The following is a 26286-nucleotide window of genomic DNA, read 5'->3' as shown; positions in this document are numbered from 1 at the left end:
GCTCCACCAAGGGACAGGCTGCCGCTTCGGTTGTCCCGTGGACTGTGGGATGGACACTTCACTGGCGCGGTGGATCATGTCAGTAATATGATCCACCCATTCCTGGTCACTGACCCGATGTTCAAACTGGGCGAGTTGACTATACAGTGCCCAGTTGGCTCTACCGAGCACCCATCGAGGCGGTTTCCTTTCCGGTTCCACTGCATGTGGCAGGTGAATCCGGATGGGGAAGTGACCGCTGCCGTGTAAGTCATCAACCACTTCCCATGCAGCAGTGTGGGCGATGGCTGGAGAGCAAAGCGATAGATCAATGGCAGAGAATGACCCAGTTGCAATGCAAAAATGCGTGCTTTGACCTGTACTTAACAAATGGCACTGGTAGACAGAAGAAGCCTCTCAATTGCTCTACCCCTGGGGCAAGTACTCACAGAGCCCCAAAGCATATTGTGTGCATTAAAATCACCACAGAGGATGAAGGGGTGGGGGAGCTGTGTAAGAAGATCACTGAGAGCCTCTTCATGAAGCACATCATGTGGGGGCAGGTAAAGCGAACATACTGTTAGCATATGGCGCACATGTACTAATATTGCAACTGCCTGTAAATCCGTCGTGAGGGAGAGAGGCGAGGAGTGGTAGTAGGTGTTGATGAAGATACCTACTCCTCCTCGAGCTCTCTGTCCACTCAGGTCGTCCTTTTTGTGGAGGACATAACCACGTAGTTCTGGGGTGTATGTTTCACTGAAATTTGTCTCTTGCAGACATACACACATAGGTCTATCCTGAATCAATAGACGTAGTTCCTCCACATGTGTCCTGAACCCTTGCAGGTTCCATTGTAGTATGGGAGCCATCACGGTGGTTGTATTTTCTGCCTCTCTTTCTGCCGAGGTGGGGAGACTGCAGCGGGTGGAGGCTCAGTCTTGGGGCGAGATGATTGCCCCATATTCTCAGACTCCATCAGCTCTGGGGAAGAGTCTGATGAAGCGTCTAATGGGACCACATTAACATGATCCGAGGGTTTACCAGTCGATTTAATCTGTTGGTGCTGCTTCAATGTGCTTTCCTTTGTTTAGATGGCTTTGCTGGAACCGGAGCTGGGGTGTTTATGACCATGCTGGGCTTTGGAACAGCCTCAGCAATCGGAGATGCCTGGGGCTCTTCAATGTTAGCTACTGTACCTTTCTCTGCTGTTCTAGGAGGGGCTACAGGCTCTGATACAGGTGCTGCCTTGCAAGTGCACTGACATGTGCACGTGTTCGTGCCAACACTAACAACCTCCGTCTGTGTAGATGCATCGACTTTCAGAGGCGGCTTCTGAACAATGGAAGCAAAAGACGTAACAAATGTGGGGGGCTGCATGGCCTTAAAGATCTTTTTGGCTTCACTGTAGGGGATATGCTTAGTTGTTTTTATTTCTTGTATTTTACGTTCCTCTAGGAAGATTCTACAGTTCCTACTCCAAACAGGGTGGCTTTCAGAAAAGTTTATACATCTGACAGGCGACGAACATTCAATTCCGTCATGGGCAGCCTTACTACAGTTGCCACACATCACTTCTCCCTTACACCCTAGAGTTGTATGCCCAAAACGCTGGCACTTAAAACAGCGCATTGGGTTTGGGACATAGGACCGGACGTTTAGTCGAAGAAATCCTGCCTTGACGTGTTCTGGGAGTTTGAGGGTACTGAAAGTAAGAATGAAGGAGTCAGATTTCACCAGGTTCCCATCCACCCTTTTCATGATGTTCTGAACGTCAACAATTCCCTCCTGAGCCCACTCACACACACACACACACACACACACACACACACACACACACACACACACACATATCCATCTGCACATACAAAGACACAAGCAGACATTTGTAAAGGCCTTTACAAATGTCTGCTTGTGTCTTTGTATGTGCGGATGGATATGTGTGTGTGTGTGTGTGCGCACGAGTGTACACCTGTCCTTTTTTCCCCCTAAGGGAAGCCTTTCCGCTCCCAGGATTGGAATTACCCTCTCCCTTAAAACCCACATCCTTTCATCTTTCCCTCTCCTTCCCTCTTTCCTGAAGAAGCAACCGTCGGTTGCGAAAGCTAGAAATTCTGTGTGTGTGTGTGTGTTTTATTTATTGTGCCTATCTACCGGCGCTTTCCCTCTTGGTAAGTCTTGGAATCTTTGTTTTTAATATATTTTTCCCATGTGGAAGTTTCTTTCTATTTTATTTACATCATCATTAATTTGTTTAGTTTTAGCTTGATATGTCACCTCTGCGTCTATTATCAGTTGCTCTTTACATCCTTGTGCTCCTTTGCAACAGCCTTTATGTTCTTCATTTATAATTTTGTTCTGGGTTGTGTGTGTCATTAATTTCTGTGTAATGATTGAAGTTAATATTTTGTATATTGTTGGTAGGCATGTTATGGGGCGATATTTAGCTGGGGTTTACTGTGTCTGCTTGATCTTTACGTTTCAGATAAGTTATTCCATGTTTAAGTGTATCAGGGAATGTATATGGGTCTGCAATGTAACTGTTAAATAATTTATATCTAAAAACAAAGATGATGTGACTTACCAAACAAAAGTGCTGGCAGGTCGACAGACACACAAACAAACACAAACATACACACAAAATTCGAGCTTTCGCAACCGGCGGTTGCTTCATCAGGAAAGAGGGAAGGAGAGGGAAAGATGAAAGGATGTGGGTTTTAAGGGAGAGGGTAAGGAGTCATTCCAATCCCGGGAGCAGAAAGACTTACCTTAGGGGGAAAAAAGGATAGGTACACACACACACACACACACACACACACACACACACACACACACACACACACATACTCAGACACAAAGCAGACATTTTGCTTGTGTCTGTGTATGTGCGGATGAATGTGTGTGTGTGTGTGTGTGTGTGTGTGTGTGTGTGTGTGCGCGCGCGTGTGCGCGTGTGTGCGTATGCGCGCGCACGCGCGCGTATACCTATCCTTTTTGCCCCCCTAAGGTAAGTCTTTCCGCTCCTGGGATTGGATGTTGTTCAGTTGAGCACAGAGCACAGAGAGACAACAGGAGAAAAAGTTGGCCGATGAATGTTTCTTTTCTCCACTGTACATACAATCACGGAAAGCATCTGTTCATACATTCACTGCGACCACTGAGACATGTGAAATACCCGTGTGAAAGACCAGCCAGACAGGATGATGCAAAAGTTCGAACAAAACTAAAAATCTGTGTGTGCAGTGCAAGAAATTCGTAGTGGTTCATGTGCTGGAAGTGTTCAGTATGTGTGTGCAAAGTGTTTTGACAAAGATGGTTGCTTTGGCTACCAAAGATGTCACATTGAGAAAAAATGTAATTTTCTTGTTATTGCTATAGAAATTTGTGTCCATTTTTCTTTATTTTTTGTACTAAATATATGTTTATGATGTGTTTGGGGCTTCGACTGAATACAAGTCATACAGATAAAAATGTTATTGTATAGTTGTTTGTTTATTTTCATTTGTAAGTTTAGTTTAAATTGATTTTGTATTTACAATGTTTTCTTCACGTTGATCTTTTTTATTTAATTATACATACTTTCTATAGTAATTTTTAAGCATAATGCAGTTGTACGATAAGTATAATGCACTACTGACCTATAAAGACACCGTACTGAAGCAGTATTGCCACAAGTATCACCAAGTGAAATTCCCTGGTTTCCAGACAAGTTTTAGCATTTTTCCTTGATAAATTTTGACAGCTCAAAGTTAAGTAAGACATAAGTTGACAAAAAATGTAAAGACTTCTGCATTTCTTCTCCATGTGACCAGAAATCATAAGTACTAACATCAACATGTTTTTCAATGAACTGTTTTTAGATGGAGAAAGCAATCAAGTCAAATGGTATGTGTGTTTTATTAAGACCATCATTGTTATTTTTTTCCAATAAAATAAAACACATTTGGTGACAAAAATATGCATATCCTTGAAGTCACAAGACAGATTTAAAATACGTTCACTGATTTCAGAAGTAACCTCAGAAGAAAGCAAGCCTCTTGAAATAAGTGTATAAGGCAGGGAAAAGTTGTGTAAACCATCACTATAGGTGACCACCAATAAAATTTTGGTTCTACTATGTTCATTATCGTTGGTTATTAGTCACTGTGTGATGTCTATGATTTTAGAAGTATTATGTGATTATTCTTTTGAGAAATATGTGACTACTAGTGTACAAACAGCCACCAAACGCCACAATTTTTTTCTTCTTATTGTCCATACTTTCTAATATATAAATTATTTTCAAAATAACAAAATGTACTAGAAGAAATGAAATGTCTATAAAATGCCACACTGTACAATGTACTTGTGGTGGGACAGTTGCAGTTCCTGCAATCCATTGCCCATGGCCTCTGGCCTGCTGAGGACCACCACAGTCCTGGGTTCTTGGATAAGCCTTTAAAATCCGCCACATTATCCCACACACAAATAGACCCAGCCTGCAGAAGATTGGCGAGACTAGATCTGATGGTAAGGTTTGCATATTAGTGGGAAATGATAGGCTTCAGATCGGCAGGCCCAATCTGTTAGAGATACCTGCAGAAATGGCTTGTGGTTTTCGCCCATCGTGGAAGTCCACAAGCGTGGCCAGCTATTCACGTGTCACAGACGCCATGTTGATGAAATGAGGCTGCAGTTATCAATCAATGCAACAGATAACTTGTGCAAATACTCTGAGAATCAGTACCAATGAGGATAGGTATCAACTCACCATAAAGTTTATTGCTGAGGTGCAAACAGTCACACAGAAAAGGCAATCAAACTCTCACAACTAAATTTTTGGCCATAGCCTTTGTCAGAAATTGAGAGCATACACACGTTTACACAATCACTCAGACACAACTTATGACTGCCATATGTGGCCTCTGCCTCAACAATCTCTGAAAATCAGATCCAAACAAACCACCCTGTGAAGTAGCTTAAGAAGTAAAACTGAAAACAATGAAGAAAAACTTCACTGGTTGCAGTACTTGTAGGTAGTTTGCTAATGTCAGCCCTCCTAATACTAATGGTTGTGAAGTACATATTTTGTTACACTTGGGTCGTAAGTTCTCTCAAAAACTATAAATCTTACATTAATCCATAAATTATTTTCACCAATTGGAAATGTTTTTTCTTTCCTTTGTGTCCACACACACTTTTTTTTGGTGAAGCATGACAGTCGTGTGGGTACCTGAGTGGTGTGTGTGTGTGTGTGTGTGTGTGTGTGTGTGTGTCGGAGATGATGAGAGAAGGAAGAAGTTGAAAACTGGTGCTGGCACATAGCCTATTCGCTCTCAAATAGCATCAAGGTGAGTGCCAAGTTTAACGTCCTCATCCTAAGGATGATAGGTATGATTATTATGATGTTATTGATAAGGATGGTATCAACAATATTGCATGACCTCACTTCATGAAACAATGCAGGAGTTTAGGAATTTAATTAGGACATCGGTGCGAAGACTCATGATGAGGGACTTTAGGTCATCACACCTCCTGTTGGCTCTGCCATATAGGTAAAAGGAACACTGTCAACAGCATGTGACATTCTGCTGGTAATTTAGCTAATATCTGCTATATGCTAAACCTGAGGTTGACATGTCTACATTGCCCTTCCCACCCCATCCCTTGCTCCTTCTTGTGTAAGAGAATAATTAGAGAACTGTTAAAAAGTTTTGGAAAATTTGACTGCTTTCACAAACATTCTGACAATAACTTTGTTAGTTTCTTTGGTGTAGCTTTTCCTCCAGCCCTAACCAATTTTAGTAAAACATCTGACACCTATTTCATTATACCTCGAATGGCCTTATACATCTAATGTTGTATTACTTTTGGAACATCATTAACTAAATTCACCATCAAGTTTCAAGAACTGTGTGAAGAAGATCAGCCATAATGCCATCCTCTGCCTTTGGAAGCCATTTGGATGTGGTGGTAATAGACAAGACTTCTATCCTAGCTACTTTCAACTTTCTGAAACATGGAACCACTACTTTGCTTTCCAGTAGCTCCTCAACTGACCTCTTGAGGCTGAATGCTCCCTGTTCCAGTCTTTCCACTAATAAAAAGGCCCCTGGCAGTAACAGGAACTGAATTAAGGTCCTTTACATAGCAGTTAAATATACTGACAACTCAGTTACGGAGGCAAAGAGGAATGGCAAAATTTACTTGATTAATTATATCTTTTACTAATTCATCTTTTGAACTACATATACTTAAAGAAATTTAAAATCAAACAATGGAAACATGATGGAATAACAACAATAGAATGAAAAGGATAAGTTGCTACTCACAATACAGAGAAGACACTGAGTCACAGACACACATAACGAAAAGAATGCTATACATTTAAGCTTTTAGTCAAAAGACCTTCTGAATTAAAAAAAAAAAACACTTACACATTCACACAAGCACAAATCACACATACCTGATTACTGTCTCTGGCCACTGAGACCAGACTGTGGAACGCCACAGCACTTTATGGGGAAAACAAACTGGTGGGGGTTGTGGGGATAAGAAGGGGGCTGCAATGGGGAGGGAGAGACAGAGATAGCAGGATAGGGGTGGAAGAAGGTGTGGTGCTGCTTGTCGGAGTATGCAGGGACAGGGTAGTGCTGCTGGGTACAGTCAGAACATTTGAGAAGGGTGAGGTGGGTGAGGTAGGGGAGGGGGAGGGGGGTGGGAAGTGGAGTGGAGAAGTAGAGAAGGGGAAAAAGATGAGTGGGTGTGCTGGTGGAATAGAAGACTGTGTAGTGCTGGAGTGGGAGTAGGGGAGGGGGATAGACAGCTGAAGGACAGGGACCAGTGAAGGGTGAGGCCAGGAGAGTTACAGGAATGTAGGATATATTGCAGGGCAAGTTCCCACCTACGCAATTCAGAAAAGCTGGTGTTAGTAGGAAAAATCCAGACAGCACAGGCTGTGAATGTGACACGGAAGTGAAACACATTGTGAAAGGGAGCATGTTCAGCAGCTGTGTCATACAGCTGTTTTCTTGGTCACAATTTGTAGGTGGCATTTCATGCAGGCCGACAGCTTGTTGGTTGTCATGCCCGCATTGAAAGCAGCACAGTGGTTGGAGTTAAGTTTGTCACTCTTATAACTGCTTACACAGGGAATTCTACATTTAATGACATAGGAGATGCCTCTGGCCAAATTGGAGTAAGTAGATGGTTGTGGGAGGACGTATCTAACAGGTCTTGCATCTAGGTCTATTTCAGGGATATGAGCCATGAGGCAAGGGGTTGAAAGCATGGATGGAGAAGGGATAGACAAGGATACTGCATATGTTCAGTGTGCAACAGAATACCACTGAGGTAGGGGTGGGAAGGGTAATGGGTAGGATATTCCTCATTTCAGAGCACAGCAAGAGGTATTCAAAATCATGGTGGAGAATGTTATTCAGTTCCACCAGACCTCGGTGGTACTGAGTCGCAGGGGAAGTGCTCCTTTGTTGCCAGATGGTGGGAGTGTTGAAAGTGCTAGGGGACTAGAGAGACAAGGTACAGGAGATCTGCTTCTGTACTAGGTTAGAAGGGTAATTACAGTCTACGAAGGCCTCAGTAAGACCTTTGGTATATTTTGAGAGGGACTGTTTGTCAACAGATGCAATGAGTCTGCCTCATACATTGGTCTCTGATAATGGCCCCCAATTCATTTTATTTATTTATTTATTGTTCTGTGGGACCAAATTAAGGAGAAGTCTCCATGGTCATGCAACGAGTCAATACATGAAATTATAACACGACATTAGAAACAGATAAAATCAAATATTAAAAAAAAAACATATTCAGGTGACAAGTCATAAGTTTAAATAAAGAAAATCAACAATGTAACACTGGAATTTGCTTAATTTTTTAGCTCTTCCAGAAGCTCCTCGACAGAATAGAAGGAGTGAGACATGAGGAAACTCTTCAGTTTAGACTTAAAAGAGTATGGGCTACTGTTAAGATCTTTGAGTTCTTGTGGTAGCTTATTGAAAATGGATGCAGCAGAATATTGCACTCCTTTCTGCACAAGAGTCAAGGAAGTGCATTCCCCATGCAGATTGATTTCTGCCTAGTATTAACTGAGTGAAAGCTTCTAACTCTTGGGAATAGGCTAATATTGCTAACAAAAAAATGCCACTAAGGAAAATATATACTGTGAGGGCAATGTCTGAATTCCCAGGCTATTGACTAGAGGTCGACAAGAGGTTCTCGAACATTCACCACATATAACTCGAACAGCCCATTTTTGAGCCAAAAATACCCTTTTTTAATCAGAAGAATTACCCCAAAAAATAATACCATATGACATAAGCGTATGAAAATATGCAAAGTAGACTACTTTTCGTGTTGAAGTGTCACTTATTTCAGATACTGTTCTAATGGTAAATAAAGCAGCATTTAGCTCTGAACAAGATCCTGGACATGGGCTTTCCACAACAGCTTACTATCTATCCGAATGCCTAGGAACTTGAACTGTTCCATCTCGCTTATAATATGCCCTTTCTGTCTGATCAAAATATCGGTTCTTGTTGAATTGTGAGTTAGAAACTGTAAAAACTGAATCTTACTGTAATTTAGCATCAAATTATTTTCCACAAGCCACGAACTTATTTCCTGAACTACATTATTTGATACTGTTTCAATATTACACACAAGATCCTTCACTATCAAGCTGGTGTCATCAGCAAACAGAAATATTTTTGAATCACCTGTAATACTAGAAGGCATATCATTTATATAAATAAGAAACAGCAGTGGCCCCAGCATCAACCCTTGGGGAATTCCCCACTTAACAGTGCCCCATTGCGACTGAACATCACTACCACTCTCAATATTGCGCATTCTGCTTTTGTTCTTAAAGTAAGAGGCGAACCAATTGTAAGCTACTCCCCTACTCCATAATGGTCCCACTTCTGCTGTAATATTTTGAGGTCAACACAGTCAAAAGCCTTTGTTAAATCAAAGAAAACACCTAGCGTTCACAACCTTTTATTTAATCCGTCCATAACCTCACAGAGAAAAGAGAATATAGGATTTTCAGTTGTTAATCCATTTCCAAAACCAAACTGTACATTTGACAGCAAATTATGTGAATTTAAATAATGCAGTAACCTTGTATATACAACCTTCTCGATAACTTTAGCAAACACTGATGGCACAGAAATAGGTCTAAAATTGTCAACATTATCCCTATCTCCCTTTTTATAAAGTGGCTTCACTACCGAGTACTTTAATCGGTCAGGAAACTGACCACTCCTAAAGGAAAAGTTACAGATATGGCTAAGCACTGGGCTAACATACACAGAACAATACTTCAGTATTCTGCTAGATACCCCGTCATATCCATGAGAGTTCTTGGTCTTTAGTGATTTAATTATTAACTCAATCTCCCTCTTGTCAGTATCATGGAGGAGCATTTCAGGTAACAGTCTTGGAACACTTTTTTTCTAAGAGCGCTATGTTATTCCCTGTTGGGACTAGGTTTCTATTTAGTTCACCTGCTATATTCAGAAAGTGATCATTAAATACTGTACATATACGCGACTTATCAGTAACACGGACATTCCCACTACGCACTGATTCTATATCCTCACAACCTGTCTCTGCACACTAGCCACTTCCTTTACGACTGACCATATGGTTTTATTTTATCCTGAGACTTAGCTATTCTATCTGCATACCACATACTTTTTGCCTTCCTAATAACATTTTTAAGCACCTTACAATACTGTTTGTAATGGGCTGCTGCATTTAGATTTTGACTGTTTCTAACGTTTTGATATAATTGACACTTTGTTCTACAAGATATTCTTATCTCTCTAGTCAGCCACCCAGGCTGCCTGTTTGTGCTAGTACCCTGTTTTGAACGTTTTAATGGAAAGCAACTTTCAAAGAGCATGAGAAAAGCCTTGAGAAAAGCATTATATTTATCGTCTACTGTATCAGCGCTATAAACATCTTGCCACTCTTGTTCCTTGATAAGGTTTACAAAGGTTTCTACAGCAATTGGATCAGCTTTCCTAAACAGTTGATAACTATATTTAATGTGTGTTGCAGCACAAAAATCTTTTAGAGTTAAAATTTGTGCATCATGATCTGGAAGGCCATTCACCTTTTTGCTAACAGAATGCCCTTCCAGTAATGAGGAATGAACAAAAACGTTGTCTATGGTTGTTCTACTGTTCCGTTGCACTCTCATTGGAAAGAATACAGTTTGTATAAGATTATATGAATTAAGGAGATCTACCAGCATCCTCTTCCTTGCTCAATCACTTATACAATTAATGTTGAAGTCACCACATATAACTAACTTTTTGTATTTCCTATAAAGTGAACCAAGAACCTCCTCTAGCTTTAGCAAAAATGTTGTGAAATCAGAGTCTGGGGATCGATAGATAACAACAGTTAGAAGTTAAGCTCCATTAAATTTAACCACACCTGCACAACATTCAAACACCTTTTCAGTGCAGTACTTTGAAACATCAATTGACTCAAATGGGATGCCGTTTTTCACATACATGGCTACTCCCCCACACCACAAAGAACTCCTCGAAAAGCTGCCAGCCAACCTGTATCCTGGTAAAGGAAGCCTCTGAATTATCTCCTTATTTAAGAAGTGTTCAGATATACCAATAATTTCAGAGTCAACATCTATAAGCAGTTCACCAACTTTATCTCTAATACCTTGTATATTTTGATGAAATATACTAATTCCCTCATTACTCTGATACCTAAGCTTTGTCAAAAGTGGTTCCTTTGTTAGAGAGACTTCCCTTAAGCAGGAATACCTATCAGCTGACCTCAGTCTAAAAAAGGTGCAGTTCTAACACCCACTACTGCAGGTATTTTCCCATGAGCGATCCCACCAACCCCACCTATGCTGTCACCTATAAGCTTTGCCAACCTCCCCTTCCCATACCTGTTGAGGTGCAGGCTATGTCTAGTGAAACCCGTCCTGCTGATAGACTCCACTGACACCACTGAAATGTGACCCATGCTTTCTGTCATCAGCGCGCCCCCAAGTCTCGTGTTATTACGCCTCATGGCTGTATTAAGATGAGGCCGATCGTGATGCTGAAATAGTCTTCCATGACTTCTGTCAGGCCAGTGGTATCTAACACATCCATAGCCCGCCTTTCCATCCTTCCTCCAATGACGCAGCAGAGAGGCTTGTCTGAACTTTTAAACAACAGTTGACAAAGGTGGTCGAAACATCTCCAATCACGACGGCCCTCACCCTGTTCTTGAGCAAGTATCACACCACATCACTTGACGGACATAGTCCGGTGGAGCTCCTCCATGGGCGACAGCTGCGGACTCTGCTCCATTTGCTGATGCCGGCACCCTCTCCCAGCCATCTCAGCGTTACGCACCCGTCGTGGCCCCACATGTACAGGAGCAAGGCAGACTGGACGCCTGCCATGGTCGTTACTACCCATCGGCAGCGTGTGACGTCAGTGTAGACGTTGAAAAGGTTGGAACACCGCCATCATAATCAGCTCTGCACGCGTACCCCTGTGGGACTCCCACCGCCACCTCCTTCAGGTACAGACGTGGTCCTCGAGTTGCCACCACTGCTGCCGGTTGCTGCCTGCCCACGAGCCTGCTGCCAGCCCTCCCCGCCCCCAGGTGGATCGGAGGCTCCCTCTGATGCCCTGGCCTCTGTGTTGGCCATCATGGACACCTCGGACTTCCCTTCCTCCCCGACAACGGCAGTTGATGAGCCTGGGTCTTCTCCCATCTGCCAACTTGTGGCATTGTCCAGGGTGTTTTCGCCACTACGCGCAAGTTTAAGGGGGAAGGGATCTGGTACTGAGCGCCGTGGGTTTCAAATCCGCTTCAGACGGCATGGAATTCGATGACCACTAGAGGTCTCTGCAGCAGTCGCGCCGCAACCCGTGGCTGCGAGCGCTCCTGGCCCCGAGTCAAACATGAGAGCGCCACTGTGGAGCATGTGGTCCCAGTGGTCAATAGCGACATACCCTGTCGTATATATAGGCGGCTGCCTCTCAGTCAGCGAGGCAGTCTAGTATTCATGTTGAGTCGGCTCATATCTGCTTACAGACATCGTATTTACATAGCGTGTGCTTAGTTGCTATTTACGAGTGGGCGTTGTTTTGATTTTGTGATGTTATCTCTTGTGACCCTGTTGCTTATTAATTTGTCGTTGATCTTGGTGTCTTGCTTGGTTGTCTATTGCCCCGCTTGTCCTTCCATTCCTGTTCGTCTGTCTTGTTTGTTCGTGGGCCACACCCCTTTGGTCCTGTCACGTTTTCGTTAGCAGTAACCCCGCAACCGTTCCTGTCGCGAATACAACACGAAGCAAACTGGCTAGTCAACTCTGATGGAATGACACAAGATGGCTAAATCATGAAATGAATAGGGCAGGACTGCTCATTGTTACCGCTGATATTTGATTTGTATATTACATAGGTGGTGAGGGAAGTAAAGGACTATTTCCATGTGGGAGTTGTTCAAACGAAAACTAAGGGAATAGCAAGTCCAGTATGTAGATATTTAGGATTGTTAAATGTTAAACCGGGCAAGAGATCATTAATGAGATGGACAAATTTTGCTATCGTGGAAGTAGAACAGAATGAAGATGCACAAAAAACATAGTAGTAAGAATTACACATCACAAAAGGTTTTCTATCAAAAGCTGCAGTTGCTAACAGCCAACAATATAAATCTTAAGACTTAAGAAAAAATTCATGAAATGTTCAGGTGGAAAACATGGATAATGGAGAGGACAGAAAAAGAACAAAAAAACTTTGGCATTTTTTGCTACAGGACATTGCTGTACATCAGACTCGTTTAGTGCCTACTGCTTTGATCACGCAAAGTGTATGGTCTGCACAGATTTTTTTGTTTTTGTTTTGTTTTTCTTTAATCTAATTAAGACCATAAAGGCATGGTTTTTTCTGAATGTACTTCTGATCAAAAAACAATACTGGTAGCTGGTTTTTGTTAACCATGCCTTTTGCATTCTTGTGGCGATATTTCCATAGAAACTTTCATTCCCTAACACATATTTCTTTACATTTAACTTAGAACTGAAATACCAATTTTCATAGGGGGCAGCTTTTTTTATTATTTTTTTTTAAAACAACGAAATAGTTTCTTAAAAATTTTCATCCCCTATTTCATTCCTTTGACGATTGCATTTTCTAAAACAGTGAAACTGTGTTTATTAATTTTTAACCGAAAAGTCAAATACCAGTTTTGATAGATGTAGCTTTGATAATGCAGCTTCAAAATTATCTTAACAGTGACATATTTTCGGAATCCCCTTAGTAGTGGAATTCTGAACAATCCTTTCTTAAATGATGCCTACAGTATAAAATCAACACCCTCTTCAAATTTCAAGTTTCTATACTTGGCAGTTTGGGCTGGGTGATGGGCTTGTTTCATCCCCTTTAGTGGATGAATTTCCAAACACAGTGAAACATGTATTTTTCCGTTTCTAACCATGAAACCAAACTCAAATTTTAATACATTCAGCTTTAAAAATGCTCTAATAATGAAATATTTCCATAAAAAATGCATTCCTATTTGGGGTTGAATGTCCAAAAACATTAAAACATGCATTTTTCTATTTGAAAATGAGAAGCGAAATGCCAGTTGTCACTAGATGTAGCTTAAAAATATTTAGTAGTTCTTTAAAGATTTATTTTTAAAAATGTATTCACTCACTATTTCACACCCACAGGGGTTAAACTTCAAAAAATGCTGAAAAACATATATTTTTTAAAATTTCTGATGAAGAAACCAAAATACCAATTTTTGTAGTGCTTAAGAATTGCCTTAATAGCAACATACTTTCAAAAAACATTTCTTCCCCTATTTCAATAACTCCCTTCTTAAATGGTGCCTACAGCATAAGATCAACACCCTCTCCAAATTTTCGTTACTATCCTTAGTGGTTTTGGCTGGGTGATGATGAATCAGTCAGTCAGAACACTGCCTTTATGTACATAGAAGGATCGATTGAATAAGAAATGAAAAGAACCTCCGATGAATAGATGAGAAAAAGGCCTAATAAAGAAGTTGATGAATCAAGGAAAAAGAATGGTTGGGTACATATTGTGACACAAGTCATTGCTGAAACCTGTAGTAGAATAGGTGCTAAAGGGAAGTAATCACAATGGTACGCCTACGTGTGAGTATATATAAGGTAGAGCATCAATGATGTGGGATAATACAGTTATGGTGAAATGAAGAGGAGAGATGATGCGAGAGAAATTGTCAAATGCATCAGACCAACTGTAGGCCTGATAAACAAAACAATAGTCCTTGTTATTAAACAAATCTCATAATCTACATTAATGACAACCTGCCTGGTGCTTCTGCTTCTTTGTAGCTTTATATGTATTTTTATTCTGTGTCTTTTGAGTTTATGATCACCTGAAATTTCAAAATGGTTTAGGAACACCATAATTTGTATATCTTTATTACATGATCAAACAAAGTCAATTTCACTATGAGTTCCACTGGTCTTTACCAAGTCCTTTTCTCTTTGCTTTCTGCTGGAATAAAGTGTTAGGGACAAACATGCTGTTTTCACTGTATTTGATCTCTGATATTACATCCCATGTTTCTCAATAAAGAATCACTACTTGTGTTATTTTCACATTAAACACTCCCCCCCCCCCCCATTATCATTTTATTCCAGGAGTTGCTGTCATTCATCAGGTTCTGTACCTCTTCAACCTCTTCACAGAGGACTGCTACCTCCACATAATAATGTGGACACACTGTTGCATAATTTTGGACGATTTTCACTCAATATCTTTCACTTATTTTCAACACAGGTTTCACTGTTCTGCCAGACTACTCCTTTTAATCTTCCTGTTTAAATGAATCTCACACCTTAACTTCCTTCAGACTCTGTCCCTCTAGTAAATCACAAGACCACATTTTCATCCCCCTTAAATAAATATAGCAGAAGCAGTTGCTTCTCTAAGATCTATATTACTGACTATTTAGATAAATTTCGCATAGCAAGATGGAAACATAGAAACAGCTGGGCTTGCCCCACAACTTGAAGTCACTGGATTCCCTGCTTGAAGCCACTGGGTTCCCTCAGTCCACAAACCCAATATTCTTTCACCCAAGCTGGAATACTGATGTCCCTCCCAGAACTTGAACACACCAGTGGAGTATATGAACTCTATCCATGATTCACAAGCCTGCCTGAGTGCAAAGAATTTGATAAGACGTATGAACAACATTAACCTTCAGCAGAGCAATACTCATAATATTCTCAACTCAGATCTTAATGCTTCTGAATTTCAATAGTCTGGGATCAACACAACCAGTGTGTACTGATCACATGCCAGCAGAGCCCTCAGTTTACATTCAAGACTGACATTTTTACAGCCAGTTAGACTTTGGATTGTTTGTAATGCATTTGCTCCAGAGGGCAGCAGACTTTGAGTCACCACACTGCCTACAGTGCTGGTTAGTGAGAGGCCCTCCATATTTGTTCTCCACAGAGCAATTCATCAAGACTGTTATGGGTATTATCTGCTGCAAAGTATGAATGTCTGGACTGGGCACTGGTCACTCTGGTTGATTCTCTTAATTAGTGCTAAGATGCAATTACGGGATCTCTGTCTTTTTTAGTAAAACCGTTCAAAACTTAAGTGGTGTTAAAAGGGGAAGAACTTTTCTGTCAAGGCATGAACACTGTTTAAGAACAGAACCTAGTGTTAAGCACAAAATAAAGGAGAAGCTAACTATATTACAAGTATCTTTATGATGGTACTGTATCTACTAACCTTTCCTATGGCTGCACAAGTGTGTCTGATTACATACCAAAAAATAATGTCCAGAGAATTTCATAACAAACTAGAACAGTAATTTTTATTTGTCTATTTATTTAATTTTGAGTCAATGACAAAATTATGTAGAAATAAACAAAACTTACTGAAAAACAATAAAATATAATAAAAACATAGTCTTGTGAAATTACAAACTGAAAAGATAAAAGTAGTAGTAGTGGTGGTGGTGGTGGTGGTGGTGGTGGTGGTAGTGGTAGTAGTAGTAGTAGTAGTAGTAGTAGTAGTAATGACAGAAGAATGGAAAATGGCACATTGTTCTGCTTCATAAGAAAGGAGACAAACATGATGCTGACAACTGGTTGTCTCTAAAATCCTTTCAAAAATACTTCTCATTAGGATAGAGTGACCCTACATAAACAACCAGGATTCTGGAAAGGCCACTCCTACACTGGGCAAATTCTGAATTTGAAGTCAATCATCTGTCACAGAAAGCTGATTTCCAGGAAAATTGTGCTGTCTTTCATAGACTTCAAAATGACTTTTTACTTGATGGACAGGGAGACTCTGATTGGGATGATCAAGGAATTTGGTGTCAAGCCCATACTGGCAAACATAATCAGTGAGACCTTAACAGGCACAATCTCCCAAGTGAAGTTCGAGGGAGAACCGATCCGAGTCTTTGAAATAAAGACGGGTGTGAGACACTGTGATCATCTACCACCACTACTATTCACCTGTGTTCTATAAAAGATGGTGATTGTTTGAAAATCAAAACTTGAAACTTTAATAATAAGCACGATCTGTTAAGAATTACAGCCAGCTGCCTGGCCTTTACAGATGACTTTGCGAGACTCTTGGGTAGCAGAGGCACAGTGAGTATCCACACCCACACAATTTCCTAGAGAGGTCTGTTTGTATATGGGGGTTGAGGATCTCAATACAAATTATGAAATTACTGATGAATGACGAATATGGACCAAAATTCCTTGAAACAGAAATAGGCCAAGTTATGAGTGTAAAGAACATACAAGAAAATGGACTAGATAGAGCTGCAATAAACAATTTGATTTTAAAAAATATTGAGTGAGTGTATGGGCTGGAGAAAATTTTTTTCAACAAAACGTGCATTTGCTGGAATGCCAAACTGAGACAATGTAATGTTGTGGACACAACAGAATGCCTGTATGCCAGTGAATACCTTTCAATGAACTGCAAGCTAGAGAAGCTGGAGACCTCGAGAAGGGGAATCCTACTAAACACCATGGGTGCAATTCAGGTGAGACTGGATGAAAATTTTGGAACAATAAAAGAATCTACCAGACTGTGTTGAGGTTCTCACAGACCATAAGCAAAATGAGGTGATGTTTTTTGGGCACCTGTACAGAATGGACAAAAATAAAGTGTCCAAACTAATATGTGATACATTCTGGACCAAGAAGACTGCCACAACATGAATTAAGTAAGCTCAGAAAGGCTTTAAGAGGTCGAACATCCCGGAACCCCCATGTTAGAACAGGATGTGTTTTGAAACAGACTATAATGTCTGGAAGATATTGAGGTTAGCAAAATTTGTGCTGGATAATGGTCTTTGACTAGTCACATATTAAAGAATAAAGTAAACATCAGCTTATGTTGATAAGTCTTGTCATTTCTATGATTTATTGAAACTGGGAACATTGTACAAAAATATATTAAATCAAGAATACAAACCTCAACTCCTCATCAAGTGTTTTAGAATACACTTGCATACATGAACTTAAATCAAAAATCTTGAATGTGCGATCCTCGCTGCAGGATATAAGTTTACTTTCATCAGGACTAAAACTGGCAGCAAACACTGTGCCTTGGTGACCTAGAAAGAATGGAAAAACATTCTGAGCTATTATAGAGTGACAAGGTTTGTGTAATTCACAGAACGGCCTATTTATACATTAATAATTTTCAGTATGGTGGTGTTCCTTTCTTATACAGAACTAACTGAGGGGACAGCAAAAGAAAGTGCTAACCCTCAATGTAGTAAGGACTGATCTAATCATGTTATCTGTTGATTCTGAATGCACTACATTCAGGTAGTAATTAATTTCATATGTACTGTAAAAAACAATGTCTGATACATAAATTGTTGTGTGTTTTTTTATTTATATTCTTCTTGTCTGACATCTAGAATGAACTATCACAAAATATGCTCCTGTGGGATAGCGCTTTCTTCCACTGATCTTTTCAATTGAAAAATTGCTCAATTCAATTGAATAAATATTGCCGCAAGAACACAAATTATATCATAAAGATACATATAGCAAAAGAGAATTTTCTGACATAATATTCAGCACAATAAAGAATCTAAGAGGGACTGCAAACAACCTGATATGAAGCAATCTACCCCTTCTAGTCAAACTTTGAATTGAAGCCACACGTGTATTCAAGTAATATTAATGTGAGTAGGCAGAAAAATAATACAGGAGGAAAAGTAATAGTAAAAGAAAACTAAGTAAGGGATAGCTTTGCAACAAGCATAAATCAATCTATAAAACATATTGTACTTAAAAGACAGTAGGAATAACCACTTCTGTCACAAATATTATTGCTTCACATGTAATACATTTAAGAACTAATTTTCTCTTGTCCAGAACAAGAAACATAAAGAATTTAACATTAACAGTTATTCCAGCCTTTTTGGGTCATTGGCCCAAAATCATGTGAAGCTTCATGTCCTGCTGACAAAGGGAACTGACTGTCATCTATACCATCTGCCTGGATGCACATATACCGTGTAGTCAGTGGACCTACTCCTTATTAGGAGAGGTCCTAACGATTCAGGATTAACTATGAGTTTACATAGCTGTTGTGCCATGTATATATGGTGCACAGTGAAGATAGCAGCATTTAGCAATATACACCTATGAAACATAGCTCTGCATCAAGGAAAGGAGGGGGAGGGTTCCTAATCAGTGCCATGAAGTAGTAAGCAAAAGAATTTGCTTCCTGAAATGTACATTGTATTTATCAATCAAGTTTGTGACTACCTGTCACTTCACTTGTCAATAAACGACCTTGTCCTTGAGGGTGTTGTTCCCCCCCCCCCCCCCCCCCCCCCCCCCAGTGTAAGTGAACGAATAAATGACTGTAGAAATGTAGTAATATATGTCATGGTAAAGTGGTAAAGTATTTTAGTAACAGAGCAGTTAAGGCTGCAAAAGGCATTAACGAATCAGTGCATGCTTGAGACAAATATTATGCTTCAAATTTACATATTTTAACACAAACCATGATCTACATTTTCGCATGTCTTGTTGCAAGAAATTATACACAGTACTGCAGAATCAAAGGAGTTATGATTTCAGTTTGGTTATGTATCATAAAACAAGGTTGCATAGGTAGAAAAGGCCTGGAGATACTAGAAGGTTTCAGACTGATTGTGTAATGGTAAGACAGAGATTTCAGAATCAGATTTTAAATTGTAAGACATATCCAGAGACAGATGTGAATTCTGATCACAATTTATTGGTTATGATCTGCAGATTGAAACTAAAGAAATTGCAAAAATGTAGGAAATTAAGGAGATGGGGCCTGGATAAACTGAAAGAATCAGAGGTGGTTGGGAGTTTCAGAGGAGGCATTAGGTAATGAATGACTAAAACCAGAGAAAGGAAGACAGTAGAAGACATATGGGTAGTACTGAGAGATGCAGTAATAAAGACAGCAGAGGATCAAACAGGTAAAAAGCAAGGCCTAAGTGAAATCCTTGACTAACACATGAGATACTGATTTTAACTGATGAAAGGAGAAAATATAAAAATACAACAATTGGAGCAGGAAAAAAGGAATACAAATGTCTAAAAATGGCTAAGCACGAATGGCTCAAGGACAAATGTAAGAATTTAGAAGTATATTTCACTAGGGAAAAGACAGATACTGTCTACAGGGAAACTAAAGAGACCTCTGGAGAAGAGAGAAGCAGATGTATGAATATCAAGAGCTCAGACAGAAAACCAGTCCTATGCAAAGAAGGGAAAGCTGAATGGTGTAAGGAATATATAGACAGTCTATACAAGGGATACAAGCGTCAAGGCAATTTTATAACAATAGAAGAGGATGTAGATGAGGATGAGATGAGAGATGTGATACTAAAAAGAATTTGACAGAGCACTGAATAAACAAAGTTGAAATAAGGCTCCAGGAGCAAATGAAATTCCATCAGAACTACTGACAGCCTTGGGAGAGTTAGCCATGACTAAACTCTTTCACCTGGTGTGCATGATGTATGAGAGATCTGGTGTGCAAGATGTATGAGAGAGGCGAAGTACCCTCAGACTTCAAGAACATTGTAATAATTCCAATTCCAAAAAAGCAGGTTCTGGCAGGTGTGAATATTACCGAAGTATTAGTTTAATGTGCCATGGTTGCAAAACACTAACACAGATTCTTTATAGAAGAATGAAAAACTGATAAAAGTTGACCTTGGAGAAAATCAGTTGGGATTCCAGAGAAACAAAGTAACATATGAGGCAATACTGACAGTGAGACTTATCTTAGAAGATAGGTTAAGGAAAGGCAAACCCATGTTTACAGCATTTGTAAATTTAGAGAAAGCTTTTGATGATGTTGGTTGGAGTACTCTCTTTGAAATTCTCAAGGTATCTGGGGTAAAATACTAGGAGCAAAAGGATATATACAACTTGTATAATAACCAGATGATAGTTATAAGAGTCAGGGGCATGAAAGGGAAACAGTGGTTGATAAGGGAGCGAGACAGAGTTATAGCCTATCACTAATGTTATTCAATCAGTACATTGAGCTAGCAGCAGACCAAAGAAAAATTTGGAGTAGGAATTAAAGTTTAGGGAGAAAAAACAAAACTTTGGGGTTTGACGATGACATTGTAATTCTGTCAGGCACAGCAAAGGACTTGGAAGAGCAGTTAAATGGATTGGATAGTGTCTTGAAAGGATTTAAGATAAACATCAACAAAAGAAACACAATGATTAATGGAATGTAGTTGAATTAAATCAGGTGATACGGAGAGAATTAAATTAGGAAATTAGACATTTCAAGTAGTACTTGAGTTTTGTTATTTGGGTAGCAGAATAACTGATGATGGCTGAATTATAGAGGATATAAAATGTAGACTGGCAATGGCAAGAAAAGCGTTTCTGAAAAAAAAAAAGAAATTTTTGATGTCAAATGTAGATGTAAGTGTTAGGAAGTCTTTTTTGAATGTATCTGTATGGAGTGTAGCCTTGTATGGAAGTGAAACATGGATAATAAACAGTATATACAAAAAGAGAATAGAAACTTTTGAAATGTGGTGCAACAGAAGATTGCTGAGGATTACATGGACAGATCATGTAACTAATGAGGAGATACTGAACAGAACTGGGGAGAAAAGAAATTTGTGGCACAAGCTGACTAAACGAAGGGATTGATTCATAGGACACATTCTGAGACATTAAGGGATCACCAATTTAGTATTGGAGGGGAGTGTTGGGGGTAAAAATTGTAGAGGAAGACCAAGAGGTGAATACAGTCAGCAGATTCAGAAGGATGTAAGTTGCAGTAGTTTTTGGAGATGAAAAGCTTGCACAAGATAGAGTAGCATGGAGAGCTGCATCAAACCAGTCTTCAGACTGAAGACTACACAACTAACAACATGTATTACAAAACAAAACAAATTAAATAAAAAACTAATAATGAAGCAATGGAAATAAGTATCTACCTGGCAATTTTCGCTCTAATGTGTAGTTCTCCAATGACCACAGAAGAAGATCACCATCTTTTGTTCCAGACACTAATCTCTTATTATTGCTGCAAACCAATTTCAAATTGTTAGAATATTACTCAAGTTGTGGAAAACCACACCAAATGAAATACTAGGCAATCAAATAATACATAACAAATTTCAATGACCTTAAGTTACTATAATGACAGCTGAGATAAAATGTGTGACAATTCTTTGCCATATATTATATGCTTTTTATCACCCCCTCATGCAATATCCCATTTCAAAAGTTTTAAAAGATAATTGTATCAGCTCCTTTTTGCCAATGAAATGCTCTTCCTTTTCATTAATAACACAGGGAAGAATATGTATAGCTAACAGCCTTGCAGACAATATAATGGAACCTCAATTAGACAAATCCCTGTGACTTCTAGTGTCAGAGAGGCACCATTTTCAGGTTAGAGTCATGATTTAGAAAGGCAGTGCTAATTGAAATTACAATGGCAGAACACTCCCAGGAAATATGTAAGACATCACTGAAAAGAAGTGTTTAGCTCATTTCACCAAAATACCCGAGGAGTGAAAAATAAAGTAGGAAGATAAGCTTTTTGTATTTAATCAGTTTTGGGATTGCAGCCAGAGGACGCTGACTTCATGTCATGATATTTTGGCTGACAAGCATACAGCCATTTTACGTGAGTGTTCTGCACTGGAGACTGCTAGTTCGCATTTCTAGATTTATACCAGAAACGTGTGGAGGAGTGTGCACTCAGACAGCTGCTACATGAGCAACCCCTGTCAAGTCTCTTATCCTCTTCAAATATTGCTCCAACTGTAGTGTACAGGTGCAAATGTAATGGTGATATTGCATGTGCCCTCTCTGTTGGAATGCGGGCTCACAGAGTTAAAATCCAGAAATCAAATTAATAAAAAGTTACTGTCACTCTACGTGCTGTTAGTCATGAAATGTTTTCTTTCTGAATATATTAATGAAATCACTGGGTCCCACACCTCATCCAGCTGAAAGGTGCCATCACAACTAAGAAGATCTCCGGCCAAATGTATTTATATCGATTCATTATTAACTGGAACACAGAAAGATTCTGTCAAGGCCAAGATTTCCATGACAGAATAATCCATGGAGCAATGTCTGTGGAGATACACTGCACAACTATGGCTGACTTACTGGGCTATGAAAGGCAAGGGTGGTAATCATGTTCAACAACATTGTCTGACCAAAGAAGCATTGTGACATTGGGAAGGTGATCTACAGATTTCACACCTCCACAATCCCAGATTGTCCTTTGCTGAACCGAGAAGAGCTAAAATCTTAGTAGATGAGTGGAAATTATTTTGACAATGTTTCCTTAAAATTTTGCTTAATTTTGACAAAATATTACTGACACATGGGAGGACTGCCCTGGACTTGAAATGTTCCTTCCCCTCTTTGATCTCGTGGGCACTCACATTTCTTCCTCCTTAAAGATGTGCAGATTTGATGTGGAGAATATCCATTATCTTTGAATACAGATTGTAGATGTTCCAGCTCCTTTGTGTTTGGTGGAAACAGCCCTACAAAAGAGCTGGAATTCCTACAATCTGTGTTCAAAGATATTGTATATGCTCCACATCAGATTGGCACAGCTTTGAGGAGGAAGGAATATGATTATTCAAAAGGAGAAGGAGCGGTCCAAGTCCAGGGCATTCCTCCCATATGTCGGCAGTACTCAATTAAAATCAGGCAGAATCTGAAGGAAACATTATGTCAAAGTTATCTTCCACCCACCTACAAAGACTTGTGCTTTTGCCAGTTTGGCAAAGGATGATCTGGAATTGTGGAGGATTAGAATCAACAAAATGCTTTGGCAGTATGGCAAAGCCTACATTGGTCAGACAATGCGTACAGTGCATGAAAGGTGTTTTGAATATGATTAGCAAACCAGCCTTTTGCAGCCCAGTCAGTCAGTCATAGAGGTGCATAGTATCTCCACAGGTTATTCCATGCATTATTCTGCCATAGAAATCTTGGCCACAAAAAAATCCTTATGGAATTCAATTATTAAAGAATTGGTGGAAATGGATTTGGCGGAAGATGTTATTAATCATGATAGCACTTTTCAATTGGGTAAGGTGTGGGACCCAGCAATTTCTTTAATATCTTCAGAAAGAAAACTTCTTGTGACTAAAGAAATGTCTAGCAACAGTTAATTAACATTGATTTGACATCAAATTTTTAATTCCAGGAACCTGCATTCCAACAGAGGGTGCACATACAGTAACAACATTACAAATGCACCTGCATGTTGTGGCACTCCTTCCACTGTCCTCCACTTGTAGCGGCAGATGACATGTTGCAATGACCAAAACCCAGTGACAAGCAAAGTGCCTGGCAGCCTAGGTAACACCACATCTCACCCTCGCTGGTCACGTCTACCAGTGGTAGAACTTAGACTGTCACACTTTCCAGATGTGATGCGTGCCTAGCTGTCATTCAAGTAGTCTGTTCTCCCACACTGATAAGGCAACATTTCCCAGCCTTGCTTTCGGCAGGTCTTCTCACACAAGCCAAGTGGCTCATGTCGTCATCTGCTGCATTTCACCGGAGTAGTGCTACCACATCTTCTTCACTGCCTTCCCGAGCCAGGTTCCTTCGAGGGGACTTGCCTTAACTGCGGCTATACAAAGTTGATGCCGGATGCCTGGTCCACGTCCCCCATTATCAGCACTGGGCTTAATGTGTGCAGTGTGGAGTACTTAGTGCGGTGAAGAGCAGTGAGCGCCAGGAGTTCCAAGTGGGTTTACTACCATTTCATCTATGGCCATTTTGGCACACCTTTACCACCAAGCACGCCACTGAAGTAAGTTTTCTCTCTGACCCTACTAGCTCCCTTGACTGCCAGGTGAGTCTATCTCATTCTCAAACTTCCTCCCTTCCTTTCCTATGGATTCATTAGGCTGGCGTAGAGATGTCGTTCCAGGGAAATTCTGTGTTGATGTCCCCCTTCTTGGGGCTTGTCTTGTCACGCAGCCACATAACACCAAATGAATTACTTTAAACTATCCATAGTCTGCCCTGTTCAAAGACTCCACCACAAGCGAGGATCCCCCCCCCCCCCCCCCTCGGTTAAGAGGTAGTAACTCATTAAACTTTATCATAGTTGTTAGCTTTAAGAAATAATATCTCTGAACTAACTCGTGTATCTCTTTTCGCATGCCTCATTATTTATTGTTATCTTTGGTAATTAGTGTGCCTCTTTAGACTTGTATGCCCCTTATGAGCATAGAAGGGAACCTTTAAATCACTCCCTTCACAGGTGACCCAGTCTACACCAAAGTACCGAGTCTCATTACTGAAACACACTGGTTCTTCTTTTTTTATTATTCTGATTAGCACACCCCATATGGTCACAAAACTAGTTTCCATTAGGTCAGCCAGATGCATCCCACTTGCACCCACACCTCTCCTCTTGTCTTTTCTACTTCCCCCTCCCCCCTCACAAGCCCTCGCTCCACATGCACCACCACTCCCCTCCCGCACCCCTCCAAGCTTGCCCTCCCTCTGCAGGGACCACCATGCCCCACCTGTAGCTGACAGCCACCCACCTAAACAAGTGGGCTTTACTGTGTAACTTACTAAACCCTCCTTTCTGCTGCAAAAAAATGGCAGACATTGCATTGTTTGGTCCACACTGAGCGTGTCCTGTTTACCTTCTTCTACACAACACTGCTTGCCAGCACCACCCCACATACCACGTAATTCTACTCACACGATTAAGTTACAATGTTGCTGCCACATATTCGCATTCCTGTTGCAGTCACACCTGATGGGCTCTCCAGCTAGCAGTCTCCCATTACCCCTCCTGACCTAGCACCTGCAACACTTTGGAGGTGTTAAAACTTCGCACACAACTGTTAGCACTACAGAACTGCTTGACTCAGCTGACCAACGGAGCGGTATGCCTAGCACAAGCCAACTCTGAAGAGCTTCCCCAGTCATGCAGCTGCACCCATGCCTGTGGTTTCCTTCCACCGAGGTACTTTTCCAGTGTGCTCTATCATGAGCGACACCACAAAATTCGAGCTAGTTGTTGGTCACCTTATCCCAAGCACTGTCGCCTGAGCCTGGTATGTTATTTCACATTCACCTCACAAAGCCAGCCCACATGAAAACAGCTGCCCCACTGGCATGGTTCAAACTAGCCCTCAGACGACCACCACGATCTAGGTGTAATGTGCTAGTGCCACCAAAGGTTTGGCAAGAACTCCATAACTGCAAGACTCCGTGCTCCACCAATTTATAGTGCCTATATGTAAAGGATCACAATGCACTAGTTCCTCTGTCCACTACCTCGTGAACACCGGCTCCAGTTTATCCTTATTTCACCACAAACTACTCCAAAATCCTGCCCCCCCCCCCCTCTCCCCTCCAAATCACGGCCGCTAACAAGTCATCCATCCCTATTTAGGTGTGCCTACCCAGTCGCTCGATTTCGTGCTTCTGTACGAGTTACTGTGGACCTTTGCAGTCGTATACATTACTGACCCCATTCCATGCGCCAACTTCCCCGGTCATTACAGTCTACTGGCCAATGTAGCAAAGCATTGTTCAGTCAATGACACCTCCAGCAGGTCCAGCCACTGCAGCTGCCATTCCGCCACGTGTTTCACTGTGAAACAGCTGGAGATTTCAGGCCCATATGCTCAGTATCTTGCAGAATTTACGCTCCTCGTTCAGCCATCCAGTGCTCCCCAGAAAGTTCAGAATGACACTGTGCATTACATCACCATCTGGGTTGCAATGGT

The 26286-nt window shown here is 40.6% G+C and overlaps 1 protein-coding gene across 1 annotated transcript in view; it reads right to left on the bottom strand.

The window, feature by feature from the left end:
• The window catches only part of LOC126335440 (protein FAN-like), a 185014-nt gene that overhangs the window by 44218 nt on the left and 114510 nt on the right, over positions 1–26286 (bottom strand). Inside the window, exons 15-16 of the mRNA XM_049998722.1 lie at positions 21481–21569; positions 17478–17619 (exon numbers count right to left, since the gene is read on the bottom strand). Of these exons, the coding sequence (XP_049854679.1) occupies positions 17478–17619; positions 21481–21569 (231 nt within the window). The remainder of the gene's footprint in view (positions 1–17477; positions 17620–21480; positions 21570–26286) is intronic.

Source organism: Schistocerca gregaria, chromosome 2 (genome assembly GCF_023897955.1).
Source record: "Schistocerca gregaria isolate iqSchGreg1 chromosome 2, iqSchGreg1.2, whole genome shotgun sequence".
NCBI classification, from domain to species: Eukaryota; Metazoa; Arthropoda; class Insecta; order Orthoptera; family Acrididae; genus Schistocerca; species Schistocerca gregaria.
This window is presented reverse-complemented; position numbering and strand designations above follow the sequence as displayed.